This window comes from Panthera leo, chromosome A1, assembly GCF_018350215.1.
Source record: "Panthera leo isolate Ple1 chromosome A1, P.leo_Ple1_pat1.1, whole genome shotgun sequence".
Taxonomy (NCBI): domain Eukaryota; kingdom Metazoa; phylum Chordata; class Mammalia; order Carnivora; family Felidae; genus Panthera; species Panthera leo.
Genome location: NC_056679.1, coordinates 129,906,628 through 129,934,608, shown reverse-complemented (window position 1 = coordinate 129,934,608; position 27,981 = coordinate 129,906,628). Strand labels below are relative to the sequence as shown.

Below are 27,981 nucleotides of genomic sequence, written 5' to 3'. Positions count from 1 at the left end.
ACTAGGATTTCAGAAAAGGAAGAGAAAGGAGTGGGTGGGGGAAATGGGATCTGAATAGCCTTTAAGCTAAACAATACTTGGGTAGAAAATCGAGAAGATGCTATTTGAAGGGACGGGGACTGTTTAAACGAAGTCACAGAGGTGGAAGTAAACAAGACTTGTATACAGTGTAATGGAGGAACCATAGACCCATCAATTTTGAACTGAGATCTCCGAGACTGCTACAGTCAACATTCTATTCCGGATACACAGAAGGAAGCTTAGAAAGGTCAAATTCTAAGTTCACTTAGATCACAGTCACTTCTGGGCAGAGTTAAAATTAGAAGTTAGTTTATTCCCCAAAATATGGTCCCTGGACCAGCAGCATCATTATCCTGGAAGCATGACAGAATCATACAATCTGACCCAGACCCTAAAATATAACCTATATCAGGACGTGCATCTCAACAAGATCACCAACAGATTCATATGCATGTTTGAGAAATACTGGTCTAGATCAGCTCAGTCCAGAAGAAATATAATGTAAGTAAATATGTGATTTTACATTTTTTATTACCCACATTAAAATAAGTAAAAAGTAAAATTTTCATATTTTTATTTATCTCAATATATCCAAAATACGATCATTTCAACATCAATACATATTTTACACTCCCCAGGTTTTCAATTTAAAGTCATTTCATCACTTTTATTAAATTCATTTCAACTATTCATTAGCCATATGTAGCAGGTACTGTACCTGACAACACAGATCTAGAGTAAACAGCCTCTAGGCTTTAAGGAAAATCAAAGCACACATGTGTCTTTCTACTGAAGGCTTTCTCTAGATCAAAGGTTCACTAACTTCCTGTGGGCAGAGTCACAATACATCTTATTCACCATACACTTTAAGGGGCATAGCAAATTCATGGCAAACTGAAAATATTCAATGACTGAATAAATGATTAACTCAACCAATAAATAGCTACTTATTGGGCAAAATTACTTTTTAAAAAAAATGTTTATTTCGAGAGAAAGCGAAAGCAGGAAAGAAGCGAGAGAGAGGATAGACAGAATCCCAAGCAGGCTCCACGCTGCCAGTACAGAGCCTGACTTGGGGCTTGGCTCGATCTCATGAACTGTGAGATCATGAGCTGAGCCAAAATCAACATGGAAGCCTTAACCGACTGAGCCACCCAGCCACCCATGGTCAAAATTACTTTTAAAGCATCTCCAACTCTACAGTTCTATGGCTCTCAAGATTTATAAAATGAGCCATACGTGGATGTCTTCTATTCATTCATTATTGTAGTTAAAAAACGCTATCTGATCTAAGACTACATGCGACACATTCTGATAGGCACCGCATCTACAGAAATAAATCAGAAGAAAAAAATTATAGAAACTATGAGAGTCCTTTTCCCTTACATTTTGGTCACTCGGTACCTAAAATCAAGTAGTCAAGTACTTAAATGTATATGAAACCTAAGAACTGGGAAAAGTCCTACTAAGTGTCAGGTCTGTCCTACTCAATGAGGCAACACAACACAGCCCTAATGTGTGTCCAAATTCTTTCCGCCATGGTGTCCCTTCGTCCTATCCACCCCCTTCCAGACCTGCAGCATGCTGTGTGGTCCCAAGACAGTCAGTCACTTTTCAGGGCTACCCCTTGTGCTAGACTACTAGTCACACCAGGCTCAGCTCAGGCTAAGTATCCCACTGGCTTTCTTTTGTACACATTTTCTTCCTACATTTCAGCGACCTCCATCTTCCCTTACCTTTGCATAAAATTTCCTCCTGCAAAGTATCTTATCTAACAACAAACATTTCATACTTGTTACAATTCACATGTGAAGTAAAATAACATAACTGTCTTTATTTTTCTTAGCTGTAAACAGCACGTCTTTTTTTACACTTGATACTACCAGCTAAGTCATAACTTTTTAAAAATTTTATGCAATTTTAATGTCTTGTCTTCATCAGAAAATTAAAAAGTAAAATAAGTATATCATAAACACCAAATTTTATACTTGCCTATTGTGAATGACTTGTAATTCTGGAAGAAGTTGGTTTTTAAACCACTGATCAAAATCAACACTGTCAAACAGCTCATAAGCTGCTAATCCAACAGCATTATACACTACAAAGAAGATTTGAGAAAAAAAAAAATTTAATTTCAGATGCTGGGCCAAATGTTAAGTATCCTATGTAAGAAACTAATCCTTAGGAACTACTTTAAAACATGTAATATACTAATAAGGGAAAATTTACAATGTTAATCAGACAAATCACTTAAATAGCAATTTCAGAAAGATTAAAGTTTCTTTAGACACTTTTTCCTAAACAGCCCTTAGTGCTTTCAAAAAGAAAATTGCATTCAATTAAAACTATTCAAATCAAATTATAAAAATTAAAAAGCAACATCTGCTTCCAAAGGGTCACAGTATTTTATGATCTGGTCCCTACATACCTACCTCTCTCCATCCTCATCTCTCAGCACAAACCGTTAGGCTTTATGTTCCGTTCTGTTTAAACCAAAATACTCCCAGTTCAAAACTTAACTGCATTTGCTCCCTTTCTCTTCAAGTTTTTGTACATACTGCTCCTTCTGCCTGGAACTCTCTTCTCACACAGGCCCCCTCCCCTTGCTAACTCCCACTGATCCTGGTGTTCTCGCATTACACTTCTTTAGGAGCCTTTCCCTAGGCATACCAAAACTCCTTTTGGTCTTCCAATGTACTACTTAACTGCTACCTATTTTAGAATTAATCAACTGGTACTATGTTATAATCAACTGTCTGCTTATCTCCCCCACCACACAGTTCCTAAATTGTAGGTACCCCTGTATCCCAACTTCCCAGAGTAACACCTGCCACAAACTAGACATACCAAACATTTATTACTCAAGAAATGTTTTAACATCACTTTAGTTTAACATACCAGCATCTTTGATTAATAGTGCATTCATATCTTCCACATTAGTGGGCCCTGTGAAAATAAGTTTTAACAAGGGTAAATCAAACTAATTTTTAAAAGATATTTGATTTCAACTCAATTTGCTAGTTTCCCATTTCAGTTAAGTACAAACAATTTCATGATATTAAATATACATGGACATGTAAATGGAAAGCCTAAGTTTTTAATCATCATGGAGAACACAGGTACAAGATGTAAAACCTTATTACAATTTTAAAAATCATTATAACATATTTGAAAAATGTTATGTCAGCAACATTCTAGCAAAGTATATGCCACAAATTGCTAACTAGCACATAATACCTTATTACACCTTGATTAAAAAAAAAAAAAACAAAAAAAAAAAACCTCTTAAAAGAAAGAATAAAAAGATGAATCCCACAAAAGAAAAATTTTTAAAAAGAACAAGCACAAGGGTACCTGGGTGGCTCAGTGGTTAAGCATCTGACTTCAGCTTAGGTCATGATCTCGCGGTTTGTGGATTTGAGCCCCCTATCGGGCTCTGTTCACAGCTCAGACAGAACCTGGAGCCTGCTTCAGATTCTGTGTCTCCCTCTCTCTCTGTCCCTCCCCCACCCATACTCTATGTGTCTCTCAAAAAAATAAACATTAAAAAAAAAAAAAAACAAACAAGCACAGGCTATTCACCCAAGCAGCTCGAAATAAGTCAGATCATTACAGTGTATTAAAGGATGACAACACAACGAAAAGTGCAAACAGAAACAGGAGAGCCATCATATAAAGTGGAACCTTCAGAATAAAAAGGTGGCAGTCTCTGGGGCACCTGGGTGGCTCAGTCTTAAGGTTAAGCATCCAACTCAATTTCAGCTCAGGTTTGTGAGTTGAAGCCCCACATTGAGCTCTGCACTGACAGCATGGTGCCCACTTGGAATTCTCTCTCTTCCCCTCGCTCTCCCTGCCCCTCCCCCACTCTCTCTCTCAAAATAAAAAAATAAGCGTTAAAAAAATTTTTAAAAAGTTGGCAGTCTCACACTATTGTCCAGAAAGGAGTGTGTGATGGTTAAGCCATGAAAAGCAGTTTACTTAGTAAGTCTATTGCTCTAGGATACAAAGATTTTGAACAAGTTTATCAAAGCACTCTTCTGCTGTTAAGTATGAATTCTTAAGCTCACCAGGCTAATACGCTGGAATAAATACAGCCCTAAATAAGCAAACTGCTCCACAACTAGGAAGAAAACTAAACTTAGTAATCACTGAAAACCTTACGAGCATCCAACAACTTATCAGAGGGTAACCTAAATAACTTATCCACTTTACTACAGTGGTTTAAACAAATAATAATAAATGCATGGGTGAAAATGGAAATGACATTCTCAACTCAACAAAAAAAAGTAACTTAAGCAGTCTAAATACCATCAAATTTAAGAATTTAGTTCATAACTATACCTTAGAAATCAATCCATATGAAAATACAATAACACTCAAATTCAAAACCTGACTGAGAGTGTTCTTGCTTAAATTATAAACCAAGGGAAAAAAACTATCTATTAGGTTTCTGAGAGAACAAAAGCCTGAAAAGTGAGCTACTCTCGCACAACTACAAACAAGATCAGGCATCTCCTTCCCTATGGCAGCTTCTCTTGCTATTATTTCCTTGTATAATCACCTACTCAATCCTTCATCCCTTACAATGTGATTCCTGCCCCAACAATTCAAATAATCTTTTGTCTCAGGGGATTTTACTGCCTTCTGCCTCTTCTATCACTGGCCATTTCTAGTAACATGCTCTTCTATCCAGGATTCACCCCCATACTGTTTCTTACATCTTTGCATTAGTTTTTTACCTGGCTTTTTTGTAGGACCTTCACCTCTTCCTATGCCTAAAGGTGAAAATCTCAGTGTTCAGTCTTTAAACTTGCTTTTCTTCTCCCAAGCCTCCTTATACACACACTCCAAAAGGAAAACTCTATCTCTAACCACTACTAACAACTGTCTCCCTGTCATTAAGATTCTAAAGTTCAGGATCATGTCTGACCACTTTCCCTTGCTCAGTAGTCAATTAGGTGCCAAAAGTCAATCAACAAACAGTTACTGAGTGTACTAGGCACTGGGAATTATGTGTGAACAAGACAGATATGATCAGTGCCCTCGTCCTGGAATTTACTATATAGCATAGAAGTCAAAAATGATAAATCGCAGTTAATAATTAAGTAATTAATTACTTGTGTAGCTGCAAACAAAGATCAAATAACAAAATTTTCCCATCATCATTCTCTCTTAAATCCGTTACCTTCTTTCCATTCCCACTACCACCATTCTGAGTCTAACATTTGTTACTCTCATCTTTTTTCCCCACTGCTTTCCACAGCACGCTCCAGGTAGACTATTTCCCCATCCAATATACTTGACCATGTAAAGCACTATTCCGCTTCTGAGGCTAGTGTGTTTATGAGAACAAAATCCAACTATCACGTTCAATGCCTATCTCAAGGTTGCCTTCGTCAGTTGCCCATTCTTGTTCTCCGTCCTGAAAGCCACCCAACAGAAAAGAACACATTGCGGGAAACATGGATGGCTCAGTTGGTGAAGTGTCTGACTCGTGACTTCGGCTCAGGCCATGATCTCATGGTTTGTGGATTAGAGCCCCACAGATTCTCCCTCTCCCTCTCTGCCTCTCCCCTATTCTCTCTCTCTCTCTCAAAATGAATAAACTTTAAAAAAAAAAAAGAAAAGAAAAGAAAAGAAAAAACAAAAGAACACATTCGGGTCTTTCTCAGATTTCTATTATATGGTGTAGGAAATAGTGCATTGCACATAGCAGGCATTCAAACTATTTTAAGTCAACATGCATTAATAGATAAAGTATCATAAAATATACCTCACCTTGAAGTGTTTGCATCATTTCTAGAAGTACAGGAGTAAGAGTCTGATTATATTCATGGAATATATCTATAAATAGTACTTCAGTGCAAGGCTAGAGAGGAAAAAAACCAAATTTCCAGTGACAACAATGGTATATTGTACTGATTAATTCTACAATAAAGAAAAGAATACCCATTCTTAAAATCCTAAAACTCCAAAAATGTTTCCAATTTCTGGTATCTTTACATAAAGATTACAATTTTTATAAATATACTGCGGGGGGGTGGGGGGGACTCAAAATTTAATTTGATTCCTAACATAGAAAAAGTTTATTTCGCTATTTGAATCATTTAGCATTATGTATTCAAAAAGTAAAACTACAAAGAGAAAAAAACATTTTTAATTCACAACTCCTTAAATTAAAAAAGCAATCTGAAGCCACATTCACTTGCAGATTCAGTGCTGTAACAGACTACCCAGGAATTAATACATTAAAAATTATAAATTTTGTTAGCAATGACATAACCACAACTCATGAGTTCAATTCACTACACAGAATAGCATTCCTTTTAACAGACACAAACAGTAACAGAAGTCAATGTTAAGTATATAAAAAGAATGATTCTTTTTGGTTCTTAAAAGTACTGAATCACTACATGTTTCATGATATAAAAGAATTACACATTTTGAAGGTACTATGCTTTATGTTTTAAAAGAAATCTTCTATACATACTGAAGCATGTACAGATGAAATGATATGTCACCTCAAATACTTGCTTTAAAATAATCCAACTGGGGTTGGGGGTTTACTTATATGAAACAAGACTAGCCATGAGTTGATGATGAATAAATGAAGTTTGGGATACAAAGTTTAAAAAAATTAAAGTGGTTAATTTTTTTTTTAATTTTAAAGCACTAATAATTTTTCTAATAATCTCTCTGGTTTTCCATGTAACCTTATATAACTAAAAACATTTACATTTTTAGAAAAATTAAAAAATCATGTAAATTATATAAACACAAGTTTTCATTAAAAAAATAGTTCAAAGACTACATTTGATAAAATTTTCTCAAATGTTGGCCATACCAATAATGCATGCTTAGAAAGCGTTCTAAAATTAAAAACTGTAGGCTGGTCTCTGAGAATCACACCAGGTGGTATAAGAAACAATGTATAAAAAAAAGCTTTAGAATTACTGAAATACTTAGGAGAGGGAAAAAATCATTCCAGCCAAAAAGACAGTTTTCATTTTCAAAAACATTTATTTCTGCAGTGACAATTATTTTCCAATCAGTATGACTGTAAAATAAAGAAAAATTCTGTTTCCAACCCCCAACTTAACAACAAAAAAATTCAGGTTAAAATTCATAATTTAATTAAGTACTTTCCTCTCAATTTGTCTAGTTTAATGCTTGGAATCATCAATAGAATATCATTCTCTACTAAGAGTTACAGAAATATTAAGCATATTTTTGCACAATATTTTAAGCAGGAAATTGACAATATTTTCCTGTCAATTTTTCTTTCCATCAATACTTACCCTCAAACTGTATTTCCAAGAATCTCCCCCTGTTTCTTCCACTGCTGTAATTAAAAATATGACCAATGATGCTCTCCAGAAATGCAATAATGATGTTTCCAAAATCAAGGTTTGGAATATCAAGATTTTAAATAACCAGTCTATTCCCATGAGTGGTTTTAAACATTTTACCGAAAGCAAATCCTTGGGAACACAACACCTTACACATATTTATTATACACTACAGATCATATCTGTGAATATCAGTGTCCTATCAAGTGCTGACATAGCATTTGCACTTTCATTAAAAATTCTGTATGCAGGAAAGCTCAAAATGTTTGTTACTTTCAAAGTATCTGATATCATCTGATTGTACATAGTATAAGCATTCAAATACAGCTATAATCCTGGTATTATTTCATCTCAATAATTTTTTTCAATGTTTTGTAAATTAAAATAGTCACATTTTCCAAAAATTCCCCATATTTAAAGAAAAATTTTCAAAAAATAAAATACTTTAGGGGACTTTTACAGATAGAGGAATTCAGTGATTCATATTACATTACTATATATACTACCCAAAGAAAGCAATATGAAACAGAATATTTTAGCTAAGAGAAAAAGCAAAAACACAAAAGGATACACTGTAATGCTGTATTTTCTAAATGAAATAAATTTATTTTTACATAACAAAAAGAGGGAGAGGTCTTCCAAAATGTTTAAGGCATTCTTAAATTATTAGGGAACACGAACAGAACTACATAAAGTCACCCAAAGGGATGAAAAAAGGTTAAAATTTAGCCTATGTTTGACCATGGCCGAAGTAATTTGCACATAGGCACTTTACAGACACACACCAGGTACTTTATTTATTAAGCAGACAATTTCTTGATTTTCTGTAGGAATGACTCAGATATATTTATTCTATTACTAAAATTCAAAGAGATAAAAAAGATCTCCTGGAAAAATATTTTAATCATCAAAAGACTCATTTTAAATTAAAATTTAAATAGGTGATCCATTCAGCAATTCAGAAATTTTCCAAATTTATTTTTTGAAATAAAAATTTCTACAAATAAAGTATAAGATGGGATGAATCACACACCTGATAATTGAGACAGGAGGTGTTTTTGATTTAAACTATATGATATGTTCATAGGAACATCTAACAATTTTAAAAGGTCTATTTCTGGAGAAAACTCCACATATTTGAAAAAATCATTTTCTGCTTTTGTTCCAATGGATAATAAAGAGAGGATATATTAATTTTTAAAAGCCATGATTCTCAGAACAAAAGTTTTATATTAAAAATACAGTGTTATATATATCACTCAAAGAGACGATATGTATTTAGGAAAGGGGGAGAAAAGCCATGGGAAAACTGAAAAACTGATTCTTACTAAAGCCTTCTGGGTCTTCTTCCCACATTGTCAGTTCTTCCTCAGTTAACAGAAAATAATGAGAGACTAATCTTCTACATATCTCTGTCAAAGTGGGATATGTAAAGAATGCCATCTTGATCTTATGTGCTTCTAAAGTTTCAGGACTGCTGTCTAGAAAACATAAAATTTCCAAGTTAATCATACAAACATTTTACCAAAATTGGATTATGTAACTAAATGAATTAAAAATATACCCTTGGGGGAAAAGAGCAAGTGGTGTATGGATTTTCATTTTTATCAAGGGCAAATTTCAAAGACAATTCTTATTTGCCCCCCGCACACATCATCTTGTAGCCATCCTCTCACTACAGCCTGTACATTACCATGCTGTATTAACACACCACAGTGCAGTGACTTATATACATACATCTCTAAGATAATTTCTCATTCATCTTGTATATACACACACAAATGAATTCCGTGTCTAGAAGTAAACTCACTTCATATCAAGTCAGAGAAAAATTTTAATTGTGCAAATAAGTACAACATTAACTGCAATGGTTACTGGAGTAATTAATCCTAAACCGGCAGGCTTCAACTGCTCTTTGTGCTACAAAAGATAGTTACTAAGTGCATTATATGGCCTTTAAAGCTGGCACTCACATATTAAAGTCTCTAACACTCATCTCTATTTCATGTGCCAGCAACATTTTGTTTTTCAGACTTAAATAAGATTTCAAAAAAAAGCATAAAAATACCAATTATTTCACATATAAAATAAAGAAATAATAATCATTAAAAAAAAAAAAAAAACTACCAGTAAGGCATTACCTTCAAAATTTTTGGATGGCTTATAAGCATAATTTTTTACAATCATCTTAATAAGATTCATGCATTGAACAATGAATCGCTCAAATGTAACGCCTTCACCAACTTCTGTAAATACATAGCTTACAGAAAATTCCAGTGATCTCTGAATTAGAGGAGTAAATGAAAACGGATGCTGATCCAAGAAGTCCAAAAGCTATAAAGAAAAAAAATTAAAGTGTATTTACCCCAAATTCATATAGGAATATAATTATCCATAAGTACATCTTATAACTCGCTAATATACATCTGTAAAGTTTTGAACCTTGGTCACAAGTCCACATACATGCAGTTTTGCACGTAATACACATGTAATTGATTTCTTTGGGTATATCATATAATGTGGATTATGTCAAATTACATCTCATGACAGGTATTTCTATTACTTCTACTAGAGGGTCCAAAACAGACCCACTTCATAGTTAATTCAGTAAGAATGGGTAAATATGAAACAAAAATTCTAAGTATATAAAAGATAAGACTTTAAAAAGTAGTAAGAGGGACGCCTGGGTGGCTCAGTCAGTTAAACGTCCGACTTCGGCTCAGGTCATGATCTCACAGTCCGTGGGTTTGAGCCCCGCGTCGGGCTCTGTGCTGACAGGTCAGAGCCTGGAGTCTGTTTCAGATTCTGTGTCTCCCTCTTTCTCTGACCCTCCCCTGTTCATGCTCTCTGTCTCAAAAATAAATAAATGTTAAAAAATAAAAATAAAAAAAAAAAGTAGTAAGAGCAAGGAATTAAAAAATTATCCTGCCTTTCCTGCATGAATTGTATTTCGATTCAACTTATCAAATAAGTTGATGAGTCAGATCTCTTCTTCACAGAATTTCTGCTAATAAATGCAAATACAATAGAATGTCATTATTCTGTAATCCCTTACCAAAAAACAGATCTAGGCCATGATCATGAACAGCTTCTAAAATAATAGGGGAAAAGCTGCTGGGGAACTTTAAAGAGCTCCCTCATCATTTTAAACAACTCAACATTGTACCTCCTGATGTGATGCAATACAAGATATACACAGCACCACCCGTGGAGTATTCTTGCTGTCCTTGCCCTCCTCCATGAAATAAAGCTCAATATGATCAAGCCTCTACAAATTTACAAGAAATATTGGAGGAGGAGGGGTAGAGAGACAAAGGAACATGGTAAGTAACATATTAGGATGCAAGAAGCCAAATTCAAAACATGAAAATCCTACAAGGAAATTACCTATTACCTCAACAAATAGCAACGAAAAAAAAAAAATGGAAAGAGAACTTGGACACTATCAAATCCTGATTCAAACAAAAGAACTATAAAAATTTTGAGAAAAACCAAAATAATGACTAAATATTTAGATGATAACAAAAAGTCACTCCTACTTCTTACATTGTGTTAGATTCTTTTTTTAAACCCCTTATCACTTAAAGACAAATATTCAAGAATTTACAGATAATACTAATATGGTATCTGAGATCTGCTTTTAAGAAACCAGCAAGGAGGGGAGAGAGAAGTATAGAGATAAAACAGTTCATAATTCCTGAAGCTAAGTGATGACTTCATGGGGACTCAAAGTCACTCAATTCTACTTGGAGGTATGTTTGAAAGTTCCAATTTTTAAAGTTTTAATCAAGTCAGAGATTATAAATATGAAAACTTTATAAATAAAATTATTCATCAACACCACACAGCCCCACTAATCACATGATGTCATTTTACTTTGCTTTGTATTTTTTTAACTTAAAATACCTGAGTCAATTTTATACTGGATCTTGGAAGATTAGGTGGACTTTTGCTGTTGAGGCTAGTTAGAACATAACTTGGAAACAAGGAGAACTGAAACCAAAGGTAACTGCTACTTAACCACAGCAATAAGAACAGCTCATTTCTACTTTTTTTCTCCCCTCCCAGGGAACAGACAACAGGCTACAAATTTACATACTGCTATCTTCAACAACCTGTTTTAGTTCAATGCAGTTCTCAAACCAGGTCTTCCTGATTGCTACAACCCAACTATATATACTTCTCCCAACCATCCTCAGCCCAAAATTTCAGAAACATCAGTTTCTATAAAATTTAGTTTTATCAGAAATTTAGACACATTGCCTAGCACAGTGTACTCATATAATTCTATTCAAAAGGTGTTTGATATTAATGATGACAATGTCTTTATGAATATAATAACTTCCTGATAATATACTGCCTGCTATATATGATCTATTTCCTGATTAGCTACACTGTTATCTTCTTTATCTCTGCTTTCATCCAGTAGGCTTGAGAATAATAAGCTTCAGAAGACTCAACCTCTCTACTATTTATTAGATTTGTGGTTTTATTATTTTTTTTCATCAAAGTGACTTATACTGATATAGCATATAAAACTTAATTATTACATTCATTCTAAATACTTAGGGGTGCCTGGGTGGCTTGGTCGGTTAAGCATCTGACTTCGGCTCAGGTCATGATCTCACGGTCCTTGAGTTCCAGCCCCGCATCGGGCTCTGTGCTGACGGCTCAGAGCCTGGAGCCTGTTTCAGATTCTGTGTCTCCCTCTCTCTCTGCCCCTCCCCTGTTCATGCTCTCTCTCTGTCTCAAAAATAAATAAACGTTAAAAAAAAAAATTAAAAAAAAAATAAATAAATACTTCAAGATACCATTTTTTTAGCTTTGCTGTAGTCAGAAAATAAGGTACTTTACACTAAAGTGAGAATGCATGCTTATGTCATTTTCCTTATCAAATCTGAGTTATGTATATTTTATGTAAGAAAACATACTTAAGGTAAAAAGAAAACTTACCACTTTAGTAAAAAGAATGATGGTCTTTTCCAGTCTGTCTCTACATACATTATCTGTACCTATACTTCTACCTGTTAAAAATACAATCCAAATACTAGTACAAGTTTATAATACTCCATAAATTCACAATCAAAACAATGGCAAAACTTGCTGGAAAAATACGGTCAGGCATGTTTTCACCTATTTTGCATTATAAATCCTGTACTGTGCTTTCCCAACTCTAAAAAATTAATCATAAAACTAAAGTTCTTAAAAAGCATTACCAATATTTATAGTTTTCACACACAGTAATTTGTAGTGCCATGTTCACAAAATTAATCCTAAAATACAAACTAAGTCCGTGTTAAAGGAAAAGGATAGTAGCAATTTTAATCTGTGAATAGCTTATCATATTCTCAAAATTTAAATTAGTTATAGTTGAAATATTTTTCAAGCAAAGTAAAAACGAAGTACTGAAAGATTAAAATACTCATTATTTTTCCTAGATCTTCTGACAATTTTCTTTGGAAAATTTGCCTAGCATAATTAATTTTGTACATTCAGAACACTGTCCACTAGCCCATTAACTGCTCTATAAACAAATTCTTTCTATTCATCTCATCATTTACGTTAGTCTCTCCTGGGAAGACTCCTACTCTTCCCTCTGCATCTCCACAAGGTAACCAAAGAAAATGACTTTTATTAAAATGAATTACTTTATGTAAGTTGTCTTAATCATCTTCGCATGCACAATACCCAGAACAGTGTCTAGAAATAGACTCAACAATGCTTTTACTGAGAATTACTGACATCAAATAATCAACAACTCCCTAAAAGTGAGTACACTAAAGTATCTTCTCAGAGTATTAAATCTTCAAATACATACATATATACAGGATGTACACATGTGTATGTGGGCATGCAAGCACATGGGTGTGTATTTTGTGTCTGTAGGTGTGTTTATCCTCAACAAAGGTGTTCACAACCACAAGGAGGAGAAAAGGTTAACAATAAGACCACAGTATAACACAACACAAATATAGATGTTAAATTCTCTTGTGTGGGGTAGTGAATTAGAGAGGGTCCTAAAGAGAAGCCAATGAAAATTCTGAACCAGAGATCTGCAAAATTAAAGTACCCCTTAAGGTAGTAATTTATATAATACATATATGTAAAATGTACTGAAAGAAACAAAACTGGGTGACTCACTCAGTTTAGCGTCTAACTTCAGTTCAGGTCATTATGAGGCAGTTTGTGAGCCTGAGCCCCATATTGAACTCAATGCTGTTAGCATGGAGCCCACTTCAGATCCTCTGTCCTGCTCTCTCTGCCCCTCCCCAGCTCACACTCACTCACTCCCTCTCAAAAATAATTGAACATTAAGAAAAAATTAAAAAAAAAAAAAAGAATCTATACAAAGTCTAAACAGCATGTGGCAGAGGAGCTACATTTAATAAGTATTTGTTAAATATATGACTGTTGTACATGTTTGCATGGAAAAGAGCAATAGCAGTAAAAGCATCTACAAAGAATGGACACAAAACAGAATTTTAAAAAAGTTTCCTCAATACTCAGGACAAGACAGATGTATCAAGACAAAGATGAGCTCCAATTTAACTTCAGAGAATTAACCATCAAGACACAAGATTTTAGCCTCTCTCCAGATTTCTTAGCGCAGAGCAGAAGCAATCCATGAATAAAGATTCTACAAGTAAAATCTACTGTCAAAGAAGTACTTACTGCATTCCAGAAATTGTTTCAGACGGTCAAATATTCCATGTAAAAAACCCTAGGAAAGATTTTTTTAATGTCTCAATTTATCATCGTAAACATCTCCCTTATACTTTTTACAAGACTATTAAGATTTATATCATTTTAATAAGTTAAAATTATATAAAGTAAAAAACATTCTATTACTATAAACAAACCTTTCAAAGAAAATAGAACATTTCATCTCCCAAAGTCTCATTTCAGTTACCTAAATCACTTTACAATCAAACATTATTTATTGAGTATTTTATTTCTAAGTAATCTCTATTCTCCTGTTTTTCCATCTTCACAGCTCATATAATCTCGACATACTGTTTGTGTAATATGTGCCTCCTCCCACTACAATGTTCACTCTCTGAGAACTGGAACTTGTCTGTGTTTATTGCTCTACCCCAGAAACCAGAAGCAGTATTCAGGAACAGTAAGTACGCAGTATGTGGATAAATGGTACCAATTACTGAAAGGAGAGGTTCGGAAGTTCAAGTATTAAATATTATATTTAATATATAAATTATAAATTAAATATAATTATATAATAATTAAACATATTAGCTTTCAGATATAAGACAAGTATCACCATTTGTCATCTGGTAAAAATCTAAACAACCCTTATTTGTTAATAGGTATTTAAGAAATATTATAAAAATTTTACAGATATAAAGGGATAGTAAAAAACAACTTCATTAAAATTTTTAAGGGGCGCCCAGGTGGTTCAGTAGATTAAGCAACTGACTTCAGCTCAGGTCATGATCTCGCAGACTATGAGTTGGGAGCCCCACGTAGGGTTCTGTGCTGACAGCCTGGAGCCTGCTTCAGATTCTATGTCTCCCTCTCCCTATGCCCCCCTCTCCCGCCCAACTCTCTCAAAAATGAATAGACAGGGTTTTTTTTTTAATTTTTAAGAATTTAAAAATCTCAGACTTTCTGGCTCCATAGATTTTGGTGTATAAACATCATACAAGATGTCACATGTTCTTTCAACAAACAGGATGGTCCACCTTTTTGTCACAAAATAACCACATGATAAAGGCCTTAATTACAAATGACTAGAATAGAATGTTATTTCCTCTTTGTTCTTAGAGATACATTCTTCATTCATTCATTCTTGAATTTGAGACCATTTAACTAGGATATCATCATCTGAAGACTGAGAAAGAGATTTCACTTGGAGAATTTCACCGTCACACTTAGGGTCTAGAATGCTGCTCTCAGTCTGTCTGAAAGCATCCATCTTCTGGCTCATGTAAAAATTATGAAACCTCTTTCTCTTGTCAATTTTCTTCTCTGCCACGTGGACAGGAAATGAATTTTGAATTCTCAATGTGTTACACAAAAGCTGAAGGTACAATAAAAAGACAGTGCTTCCAGTCTTCTTTTATTCCTTCTTGAAAGATGGAATGCAATGCACAACACATTAAGAAAACTACAGGATGACAATTTCACTACTGCTTCATCCTCTGGCAATTTCATCATTCTTCCACTTTCACAGTATTTCAATCTTTTTAACCACAATTGAGAATAATTGAAAAATATTAGGTAAAAAATAATAAATCCTAAGATGATAAAAGAGCAAAAGGTTTCATTATAGGAAGAATAAGATCATCGAGATTCCATACACATTTTAAATTTATACAGTAGTCCAATGGTCCCTTAAAGTAATGACAACATAGAAGGAATTTTATTCTATTACTTTTAAATAAAATTAGTTTATCAATAGGGGTACTCTGAAGAAAGTAGAAAACTATAAAAGCCATCAATTTTAGTAAGCTGAAGAAGAGAAAGAGGAATTTACAAAATCAGAGAGAGCTGACTAATTTGTAGTACAAATAAGTTTATGATTTATTCTGTTTATATAATAACAGAATAACTCAAGTTAATCATTAAATGGTAATTTACAGAGTGCTTTAATTAGCTGAAACTAGTTACAAAAATCATTACCTCTATTACTCCTCACAACATTCAGTAAGGTAGGTAGTATATTTCATTTCCATATTACAAAAGAAGAAACGGAGTACCAGGTAAGATAAGAAAATAGCTGGAGGCCATGCTACCAGGAAAAGGCCAAGTCAAGATTCAAATCCAAGTTTATCTGCCTCCAGAAATCAAAATCTCACCACTATCATACAGTGCTTCTAAAGCATCTTTTAAGTTCCATCTTATTTTTAAGATGTTTGTGTTCCATCTTATTTTTAAGATGTTTATGTTATTTGAAAAACCATCCTTAACTTGTTAAAATTCTATCTTGTTTCCAACTACTCAGTATAACCTTAACTGCTACAAGACAACATTTATAACAGAGTGAAAGTTGATACAGTTTCAGCAGACAGAAGAAAGACTCCTAAGAGAAAGCCAAAGGCTCACAAAACACTGATAGTTTTCAATGAAAACCACTATTCCAATTTATGGTAATGTGATTCAAATCAACAATTCATTTTTACTAAAAAACAAAAAGAACCCTGATGAAATCATCAATATTTTAGTTAACATAATTTTATGACACTCAGAATATTACATACAAAAATAATTACTGAGCCATGTGACCTAATGTTTCTACTATATAATATATTCACTCATTTTAAAAATAACTATTGAGCTTTTATTACTGGCAGAGACTGTTCCAAGCTCTGGGATGAACAGTGAGTGAAATATATACGTACACATACGCATATCCATCCAAGTGTTCATTCCAGCATCATTTACCAACAATTAAAAACTGGAAACAACCTACATATCCACCAACAGATAAGTGGGCAAGTAATTTACAGGAATCCTATATTAATGTTATAATTTAAAGAAAAAATTAGCTCGCTGACAGTAAATGCATGGATTTACCAAAGAATCATTAAAAACATAACATATAATATTACTGACATAAGAAAACTATCATACTAAGTGTAGGAAAAAGCAAGTGAAGAAACAGCATATGGGTACCTTTTACAGAATACTGAGGAAGAGAGAAAAGCATAAAATGTCTTAACGTATACTTACAAATTTTACCAAGATCTCTGATAGCAAGTTTTCAAATGATTATTTCCTTACTTTTTAACTTTAAAAAAAGCATGTAAACCCTTTTACAGAACAAAATAGCACACTGAATGATTCAAATTACCAGCTTTTAAATTCTTTTAACGGTAAAATCATTACTGCAATCTAAATCTGACATACAAAACATACTAAAGATTTAAAACAAACAAACAAGTAACTCGAGTCAAATAGAGTAGGTCAGACCCAAAGACCAATTCGATGTACTTTTTTCAAACTTCCTGTTCAGTACCCCCAAAGCAATCCACAGAAAGCAACATTTTAGCGAACATGAACTTTCCTGAGAAAACTAACATAGATCTGGGTAAATATATAATATAGTATCATTTTGTTTTGGGATAAACATATACAGCTATATATTTTTGTATACAGAAAAAGCAGATGATGCTATACCAACCATGAATATAATCACAAATGTTGGGCTTATCAAGAGGGCTTTCCCTTCTTGGATATATTTTTCAGTTGACTGCAAAGAGCACGGATGTATGTTATGATTGAAGAAAAAAACTCATTTTAAATATATAACATCAGATGAAGAGAAATATCAAGGATATAAATATCCACAATGGAACTGGAAATTTGTTAATAGCATTCAAATTCAAGAGGTTCACCCAAATTCAAATTGAAATGAACACTCTCAATGTATCATCATGGCCCTTGAGAACTGTCCTAGGCCTATTTCCTTCTCTTCACAAAGGAGGTGCTTTGATATACTGAAAAAAGGCCACAAGTCAAAAAAGGTATAGTGTAACATATACAAATGGTAAACGGTCACTTTATAAAAACTTACAAATCAATGCCAAGTAAAAAGAATAAGCTTTAAAACACTGAGGAAAATACCAAGCACTTTCCCAAAGCCACAATCAGCAACTTCTTTCACTTACCATCACCTCCATATTCTTATGAGGTTCCACAAATCCATTAACAGTTAATTTACGCAGCACTGAAAAGTAAAATTGAGCTTTACTGCATCTGATTTTCTCACATTTTATCCTATTAAAATCATAATCATAATAAAGACTCAGAATCACAAAGCCTCATTAAGACTGGGGGTTAGTCTAACTTAATCCTTTCATATAATAGATAAAGAAAAGTAATCCCTGGTCACTGGTTCATTTCCAGGTAGGCAAGCTGGAATGACAGCCAAGTTTTTTTTAACTCAAAAGCTGAGTTCTTCTCACTTATCTTAACTACTTAAGTTTCTAAAACTATACTGCAACATTTAACTTCTCTAATTATAAGTATTTCTCACCTGAAATAACCCCTAGAGGTTGAAACTGAGATGGTCATCTCTATTCCGCAACCTTGAAAATAGGTCTCAACAGTGACCAAAATGCTTCATTTAGTTTTAGGCTACATTAATGAAAATACCGTATCACCTAAAAGGGATATAAAAACTCAACTATTTCTAAATCCGGAATAGACTACAGTGCTCAAGTATAAGCATCACATTTTATGTGTAACTGGTGTACACAAGGAGACGAGCAGGATAAACAAATGGAAGTCAGATCTAGATTTAAAAAGCTAGCTCCAAGGTCTACCACTACATTCTTTTGAACAACTTTTCTAGATCTCACATTGCTCGTCTGTAAACTGGTTAACAAGTCCTACTTCACAGCGTTATTAAAGGATTCAAGAGTAAAACACTCAGCACAAATCAGTAACACAAAATGATGGCAGCATGAGACTACAAAATTCTAAGCCACATCATTTTAGGAAAACACAGACACCACCGTGATCTTTACAACTCAGAGTTAGTGTTCATGAGGTGCAGCCTAAAGGCAGTATATTAAAAATAGGTTTAGAATTCAACTCTCTATAGAATCATCAGTTTCACACATCCAATTATATACAACTCAAAAGTTACATCATCACAAAAGGAGAAAATAGAATTCATAATGAGTCCCTTATTCTGCATTCACTCGTTCCCACAAAAGAACTTGGTCCACATCACCTGAGAAGGTCCTCTCTTCTCCAGTCATCACCTCGTTAACTTCTATTTACCCTAGGATGATTCTTTCTCAAGGAAGTCCTTTCTGACCATGTTGCCAGTTATCATGACATTGTAAGACCACTGTCGCGAGTGACTTTACATGTATTTGTATGACCATTTTATTATGCCTGTCTACCCAGTGTCAAACACCTAATTTATTTATTGAATGAAATAATGAATATATGCGTGTCTAAAAGATACTAAATGCACACAGGTATAAATTCAGATTATATATAACAAAAACTGTAGTCTTAAGCATTGCTCAAGGCACAGAAATTTACAGCTAGGCAGAACAAATATTTTAAAGGAAAATACTATGGGATTGTAACAGGTTAGGATACCTTAAAAAGGCTGAGGTGTATATCTAAGACCCTGAGATAGGGAAGTAATGAAAAGCTAAAAAGCAGGCTAATGGAGAGTAGGGCTGCATCCCTTTTGTCAGGAAGTACACTTTGAAATCACTAAGGCAAGAAAATCAACTGAAAGCACTCATGAAAATTCCTTAATCATCAAACACAAAACTGACACAAGTTTTGTATTTATGACCTTATACCAGTTTCTCTAGTTCTTTCTGGATAAATGTTTCTCTCTAGACCCTTTTAATTTCTTCTCCAGAATGGTCACAAAACCATCTCCACTCACTTGTGTAATGAACCACCAGTACAATGAACTGTATTTGTCAATAGTCCCTTAAAATAGTCCCACTTTTGTCTACAAAGTTCACCAGAATGTGCCGACAACCTGAAGTCTGTACATCCACTGTCTAGTTAACATACGTGATGCAGGAGAACAGTACCAAGAGTGTACAACAGCATCCTAAGGTACTAAGGGAGTAGGATAAAAGGGTTTACAAGTAAAGCAAAAGGATTCGAAATGAGCCACAGTAAGAGAACTAAAGGCAGCCTGAGATCAAACTGAAAGAAGAGCTCAAACTAAAAGAGCGTAAGCAGAAGAGGAGAGACTGGAAGACAGATAAAGAGCCAAAACAGTGTTTTACCAAGGAAAAGAATCTCAGAATACCTTCATCAAGATAAATAGTTCAGGGCAAGTAAAATGAAGATTTATGCTAAGAGAATACCTACAAGCAAAGCACAGGATAACCGAGGATAACTGATGACACACGGTCAAGCACCGTTGAAAACCCAGGTGGGCCTGAGATCAAACAAGAAAGACAGAAGCTGAGTTCTCAGGGCAGAGCTGGGACATAGCATTCAACTAATGCTTGAAGTTTAGTAAAGTTAACATGACAATGATAAGGGCAGAACGGGTTTCTACCCAGAAAGAGAAGTTTAAAGCAGAAGCAAAAAGAAGTACAATTATTTGAAAGGTATGTGTCCAGAGCCATGAGACCTCAGTAATGTGAATATAATAGAAAACTATCCCACACTTTTACAAATTAGAGAGAAAGCTATTCTCACAAAAGAAAAACCAACCACAAATAACACCTTGTCTGTGAGGGAGAGATTAACCCCTCATTCTCCCAGGGCAAATGAGAGCAGAAAATCCACCAGAGGAACTATTTGGTGACTCTTCTGAGATAGGTCATTTCCGAAATGAACATGTCAAATTGAACAGTACCTTTCAATGACAGCAGAGTTCTTTCTAATGAACTTAGAACTGCAGCTTCATTCCCAGAAGAAACTTGTTGAAGGAATGTGTCTGTATGGTGATTCCACAGAGAGCAGGCAAAATTATAAATTCCAGAAGCTAACTGCAAAGAAATATCAACAAATTCACAAAAAATATTGATTTCAGTAACCAATTAGCTCTATATAGTAATACATTTCAGTTTTAACCCTGAACACACATTTTCAGTAAGATGTGAAACAGTTAAGTCACTTATCACATTTCAAACTGTATTAAGCCAAACACACAGCAGCAAGGACCATTTGCTGGCTGCTGGTATGAACACACATACACACACCTTAACAGACTCGTTCTTCTCAAACCACTAGTCTCATGCCTGCATTGCAGCCTGACATTTTCTTTTTTTCTGGCTGGCTCGGTTGGAAGAGCATGCGACTCTGATCTCAGGGCCATGAGTTCAAGCCCCACAATGGGTATCCAGATTAAATAATTTAAAAAAAACTTTATAACACTGACAGACTATCAGTGAGAACAGCAGATAAAACAATATACTAAGAAATAGAAAAGATTTCGGTGTCCTGCCAGTTCTACCCATGTGGTTTGGGGGCATTTAAAAGCCAGGAACATACAAGCCACAATGCTTATCATGCTGCTTTCTGATTTTGTACTGGTATTTAAAACATCTGACTCACACTGGGATGCAGTTGGCCTCTGCCTCCCAAGTTGAGGCAGAACCATTTCTAATGGCATCCTGTATTATTTTTTTTCCAGAAGGTCTAAGAGTAATCCAACTGAGTCTACATGGACATTTACTTTAAACAAAAATGAGATGAAAGTACTTATGACTAGTTATCACTAGCACACTTCGGAAAAGTTTTTCTCAATCCAGACAAGTCTATCATTTCCACTCAATACTGGATTTGTGATAAGATTAGGCATCAGAAACCAGTCAGGAATGTAATCCTGCAAACAAAATAATACTTCCATGAAAAAAACAAATTCCGTTTCTGTTATTTTAATTCAGTAATTTTTTTGTTTTATTTATTTATTTTTGGAGAGCGAGCGAGCATGTGGGCATGCAAGCAGGGGAGGGGCAGAAAGAGGAGAGACAGAATCCCAAGCAGGCTCCACCCTAAGCACAGAGCACAACATGGGGCTTGATCCACAACCCTGAGATCACGATCTGAGCTGTTGAGAGTTGGACACTTAACCAAGTGAGCCACCCAGGTGCCCCTTAATTCAGTCATTTTAATGACTTGCGTGTGCTTACAGGTATAGGCAAAGAGCTCTGTCAAATCTCCCTAGTGATTTTGCATGTACCAACAAAGGCCACACAAAGGCTTGAACCCCAAAGAGGATTATCAGCACAACATATTACAATCCTCCTGAAAAACAAGAAATGGAAGGCTTATAAGGAACTGCTACAAGAGCATCTCCTGCTCACCTCCCTATCTCCTCAGTTAAGCTGTCATAAAACAGCTTCTCACCTCCTAGGTTCTGGTAAGATGTAAAGTTTTCTTTTTTTTAAATTTTTTTTTTCAACGTTTTTTATTTATTTTTGGGACAGAGAGAGACAGAGCATGAACGGGGGAGGGGCAGAGAGAGAGGGAGACACAGAATCCGAAACAGGCTCCAGGCTCCGAGCCATCAGCCCAGAGCCCGACGCGGGGCTCGAACTCACGGACTGCGAGATCGTGACCTGGCTGAAGTCGGACGCTTAACCGACTACGCCACCCAGGCGCCCCAAGATGTAAAGTTTTCTAACCCATTTCTCTCAAACACAGCTGTAGAAAATGAAACCAGTTATGGTCTAGAACTGGCTCCTCAGCAATGGTGCATCCCACAATTTGCACCTGAGTCATTCGCCCATATTGCTTTGGTCATTCTTTTTGGTGTGTATCAAAAGCCACAGGGAGTTGGTGGTACCAATCTCTGACTCCTTTTCTCTAAGTAACAAACTGACTGAATCTAAAAGAGGTCCTATCTTCACCAACTGATCAGTCAGGGCTAGCAGTTGGCCCACCCTTGCCTTGTGTACATGCTCGACAACAGGTACGACGACTACTTATTAAGTAACTTCAACATATTCTCAAGTAATCAAAATATTTAATCCCAATATTTCTTGATCGCCAAAATACAGTAGTGATAATTACCTCACCATATTACAGCACAAGCAGCAGTATCATAAAAAATTAAGGATCTGGGGTGCCTGGGTGGCTCAGTCGGTTGAGCGTCCGACTTCGGCTCAGGTCATGATCTCACGGTCCGTGAGTTCGAGCCCCGCATCAGGCTCTGTGCTGACCGCTCAGAGCCTGGAGCCTGTTTCAGATTCTGTGTCTCCCTCTCTCTCTGCCCCTCCCCCGTTCATGCTCTGTCTCTCTCTGTCTCAAAAATAAATAAACGTTAAAAAAAAATTAAAAAAAAAATTAAGGATCTAAAACTGACATCATCTCATGAAACACTGCTATGACAGAGAAGTAAATAATCAGAAGGGATATAAGCTGAAAACCAAAATCAAAAATTTGTAAGATTTTCTAACTATAATGAACTTCAGTATTTTTCTTAGTAAATCGAATCCTTTCTGAAAACATGAGGCTAAAATATATGCCTAAGAATCAGAAAATACATCTTTTTGATTTTTATTACACTTGCTGTGTAATTGTAAGTTAGAGCATCATATACTTTTCCAAACATATAAATCATCAAAGTATTTATCTGCCAGAATAAAGTGAAAGAAAACAAAGAGATTTAGAGATAGGAAAAGGGTAGGAATTGTACATAGATCTGAAAGTAAAGCTTTAAGGTAAATTTCTTATGGTAGCAAATATTTCAACCAGGTTAACTGAAGTCTATAGCCTTGTCTATAATTTTTACATCCGTTTTATACTCTCTTTAGTAAATAAAATCTAACGGGTGCCTTTCCCAAATTCCAAATACGAAAACAGTAGCATTCTAAACCAACCTCTTGCTTACAAATTATTTTCTAGTCTCCTTCACATCTCTATTTTTCTTGTTTGTTTAACATTTATTTATTTTTGAGAGAGAGAGACAAAGCATGAGTGGGGAAGGGGCACAGAGAGAGGGAGACACAGCTGGCTGGCTCCAGATGCTGTGTCTCCCTATCTGTTCCTCCCCTGCTCAGACTGCCTCTTTCCCTCCCCAAAATAGGGATTAAAACAAAAAAAATGTTTAATGTGCAGGACTGTCTATACAAAAAAAATGTTCTATCACTGTTATGTGAAGTCACTTGAACTCTTTTCTGTTTCATAAAAAACAAGTATTTATGCAGATCATGTTAACTATATGATAAAAATAACAAAGCTAACATTATAACTTAGACATTCAGACATTTCAACATTCAGACATTTACTGAACCCTACTCTGCACTAGGCAATGCTCTTGGTTTACCTTCATCACCTTATTTAACCATCAACTCCTACGAAGTAGGTATTATCCCCATTTTACAATAAGAAAACTGAGGTACAAAAAGATGAAGTAAACTTGCACAAGAGCAAAGAGCATAAATAATTAAGAGGAAGAGGAAGGAATGAAACCAAAGAAGGTGCTCAGAGCTTATTACCTTTTTAATAGCTATGTTCTAATATCTCTTAATACCCATATAGGCAGAGTCAATAGAGTATATCCTATTTTCCAAAAGTTATATAACAATTCAATAATGGTAGAATGTTATTGTCATAACAAAAAGGAAAAAAATCCCCAAATTCACTAAGATCAATAATGCTCTTAATATGGATACAATAAATTGTGTGAATCAGAATCTCACCTAAGGTTCTTCTACAAATCTCACCCTTTCTACACCACTCAACAGAAAAACATGTACTTTTGTTCTATTATTTACATGGAATACCTAATACAAACTGAACATTCTTCTTATATATTTTTTATATACATATAAAATTTGGAGCAAGTTCCATTCATTAAGCCTAAGAGTCATGGGGCCTTCTAATTCTCAATGCCCTCCTCAAACAGTACATGCCAGACTCCAGAAAGAAAATAGTAAATGAACCATTCCCTAGTTCCTTAAAAATAAGCTTAAGCTTGAGCAAAAAAGTTGACCAAATGGAATCTGACACCAACTCAAGAAAAAAATATATAACAAAAGGCACCTGGGCAGCTCAGTCATTTAAGTGTCCAACTCTTGATTTGGGTTCAGGTCATGATCTCAGTTCATGGGATCAAGCCCTGCATCAGGTTCTGTGATAACAGCAAGGAGCTGACTTGAGATCCTCTCTCCCTCCTCTCTCTGCCCCTTCCTGGCTCAAACGCGTGCGCTGTCCCTCTCTCTCAAAATAAACAAACATATATCATATATATATGATAACCTGTCAGCCTAAACCATCAGCATATTTTCAAACTGTGACCCTATTCGAGAGGTCCACTGCTTGGGAGTGCATCAAATGGAACACAACCCAAGGAAGTGTTGAAAGTAATGAATTCTATATCACTTGTTACAAGTAAGAAGACAGGGAGATGGCTCTCAAAGAACTCGGTCCCTGTGGGGTTAGTGCAGGAAGCCTTTATTCAGTGTATCAAGGGCAGTGGCAGGGAGCTCCCATACGCACCTTGGTTCAAGTACACATGCACAGCATGTCGACATGCTTGCTAGTGCATATATCCCATGTTCAAAAAATGGGAGAAAACTCTGCCCATAGGAGACCTTAGTATTATAATGAACTAAATGTAACTTCAGGACAACTCCGAAGGGCTTCTGTGCAGGTCCTCAGCTCCAACCCAGCTCAAACTGACTCATGTAAGGGGCTATCAGGGGAGATACACAAAGCAAGGAGCTCTCAGATCCAACACCCAGTTGGGAGTCTCCTTGGCTAGAACTGCTGGTTTGGCAAAACAGAACACATTTCTTCCCTGCTTTTGTTCCTTCCCCTCCTTCCTTCTACTGTTAACTTTTAGCCCTCTTTGAGTAACTTCTCCTTGCATCTTAGCTAGCAAAAACACGTCAGATTTATTTTTAAAGGTGTTTTATAAGAACAATAGCAAAATGGCATAACTATTTTACTGTTATAATTTTTTCAGGCACTACTTCTTATTACCAGGAGAATATCCCTTTACAGAATGCTACCACCTGCATATGCACAATGTAAATTACAATATACATACCAAACATAAAATCCTCCCCACTCACACCCAACACAAAAAACAAAATATACCACAGAACAACTGTGAATACTGAACCAAAGGTTCTCAATGTCAGAAAAGTAAACAAAAGGAAGTATTTCATCATGGTAGAATCAAAGTCATCCTAATAAAATTCTATGTTGCTCCATAAAATCATCCTCTTTTCCTTTTTTAAACATGTGTAAGAAAGTTGCTTAACTCAGAATATCCAAAGTTCTACCATTCTGCCTTAAGAAACTTTCAACAACGTTTGGAATTTGCATCCCCATTTCTAAAAAAACAATGCCATAAGGTTTTTAGATATTAAGGACACAGATCTTTATTTATTAATTCTTCCTTCTTTCTAGCCCTGAAAAGTTAATAGTATGAAAGTGCCCCTTTAAATCGTCATAAAATATGAAAAGCACCTAAGTAGCTTTGGCACACAGCGCGTATTGCTGAATGAAGCCATACAGCATTGAAGGCACAAATCAAGAAAAAACCAGTAGTATATGGGGAAAACTTTTAATCAATATTCTCCTTTGTCTTATGTTCCAGGTCTGGAGCTAAGCACGTGGTTAAGGGCATTAGGCATCTATCAAAGCTCTATTCAAGATTCTTTTTAACTAGCCTACAAAAAAAAAGGTCTCTACACAGAGATGGCTGAAATGAAGAGGCAGCAATGGCACTACCCTCTCAGCCCAACAGTAAAAGGACAAAGACAGATAATTAAGAAAGAGACCAAAAGAACTTGGGAAGAAACACTGTCAGCTATCCTACACACTCAAGCTTCTACCTGCTCCAGAAAACACCAACTGATGTATGCTTATAGAAGGCTCAGTGGGAAAAGGGGAAAAAATGAAATAGGTGAAATAAAAAATATTTCTTCTACATTTTCTTCTCAAAAATACAGAGGCAGAAGGGAGACAATTCAGTAAGACAATATGAAAATAAGGTATTTAATGAAACATTTTAGGTACTGGTTTACAAGATCCATCAATACTTGCATTTTCTTTTCCTAAACCACAAGAAACAGCGCCACCCACTGGCTGCTGAGTGATTTTAACTGATAAGTCCCAAGACTTGATTCCTTGAATGTCAAAAGGGAACCATTACAGGACGTTTGATTTCTTCTGGCATTTAAAATATTCTTATGCTTGTTTACCCTCAAGACCACTGTTCTAACAACTTTCCCGCAAGAAAAATTAGCCTGAAAAACTTTAAAAATCAATGTCTTGTAATTAATCACCAATAGTGGGGCACAAAATATTACCCATAATCTAATAGTGGTAAAACCTGCTTAACCTCATTCTAATCAATAAGGTGTAAAATCAACAGATACATAATGTACAACATCCTGTAAGACATTTGAACGAAATCTTTTACCGAGTGGCATGGAAAAAAAAAAGGGGGAAGGAAATGAATATTATTCTAAATTAAAACACACTTAGGAGACAACCAAATGTATCCACCTCAGTCATTCTTCTGGCTCAAACCAACCACTTGTTAAACTATATTTGAGAACAATGTAGAAAATGTGCTGAAAGTATCAAATGGTATTAAATCACTATTTTTACTTTTCTTAGGTTGGTAAAAGTTAAATGATAATAAACAAAATAATCTTTTTACAGATGAATACTCAAGTATTTCATAATAAAATCTCATGAAATCTTTAAATTACTTTAAAATACCTTAGGATAAAAGTGATAAAACAAAAATGACACAATGCAAACTGCTACATCTTGGTGATGGGTACATGACAATTTATATTAAGTATTTCATAACAAGAAATTTTAAAAACACCTGTATGTTCTCAATGACAAAAAAGGTAGTTATTTTGGTAGTCATTTTTTCTTTAATATAAGGCTTAAATAAAAATTTGCTTCCATTTACTCATGATATAGATATATATATATATATACATATATATATATATATACATATATATATATGTGTGTGTGTGTGTATATATATATATATATATATATATATATATATATATATATATATATATCTCAAATTACCAAAATGTTTCACAACATAAACTCTGGTGGGTACAAGATCTATCTACCTCAAAAACAATTTCCAATCAAACTGCCAATGTCTCAACTGATACCTATTCACTGTCACTGAAGGACATTCCTAAAGACCAGT

General features: G+C 34.9%; 1 protein-coding gene and 1 long non-coding RNA gene across 8 annotated transcripts in view; one reads left to right on the top strand and one right to left on the bottom strand.

Annotated features, from left to right (window-relative positions):
* IPO11 (importin 11) overlaps positions 1 to 27,981 on the bottom strand; it is a 198,482-nt gene that overhangs the window by 126,527 nt on the left and 43,974 nt on the right. For all 7 annotated transcript variants that reach the window (XR_006202884.1, XM_042940046.1, XM_042940027.1 and 4 more), the window contains exons 6-15: positions 20,686 to 20,818; positions 17,999 to 18,057; positions 14,043 to 14,091; positions 12,324 to 12,394; positions 9,512 to 9,704; positions 8,699 to 8,851; positions 7,320 to 7,363; positions 5,800 to 5,890; positions 2,920 to 2,967; positions 2,014 to 2,119 (exon numbers count right to left, since the gene is read on the bottom strand). Coding sequence is in view for 6 of the 7 variants with exons in the window: in XM_042940046.1 (XP_042795980.1) it covers positions 2,014 to 2,119; positions 2,920 to 2,967; positions 5,800 to 5,890; positions 7,320 to 7,363; positions 8,699 to 8,851; positions 9,512 to 9,704; positions 12,324 to 12,394; positions 14,043 to 14,091; positions 17,999 to 18,057; positions 20,686 to 20,818 (947 nt within the window). In the remaining variant the exon portion in view is untranslated. The remainder of the gene's footprint in view (positions 1 to 2,013; positions 2,120 to 2,919; positions 2,968 to 5,799; positions 5,891 to 7,319; positions 7,364 to 8,698; positions 8,852 to 9,511; positions 9,705 to 12,323; positions 12,395 to 14,042; positions 14,092 to 17,998; positions 18,058 to 20,685; positions 20,819 to 27,981) is intronic.
* On the top strand, positions 282 to 26,720 carry LOC122220518. Its single transcript, XR_006202909.1, has 3 exons — positions 282 to 522; positions 14,365 to 14,493; positions 26,386 to 26,720. It is a non-coding gene; the product is annotated as an uncharacterized LOC122220518 (long non-coding RNA).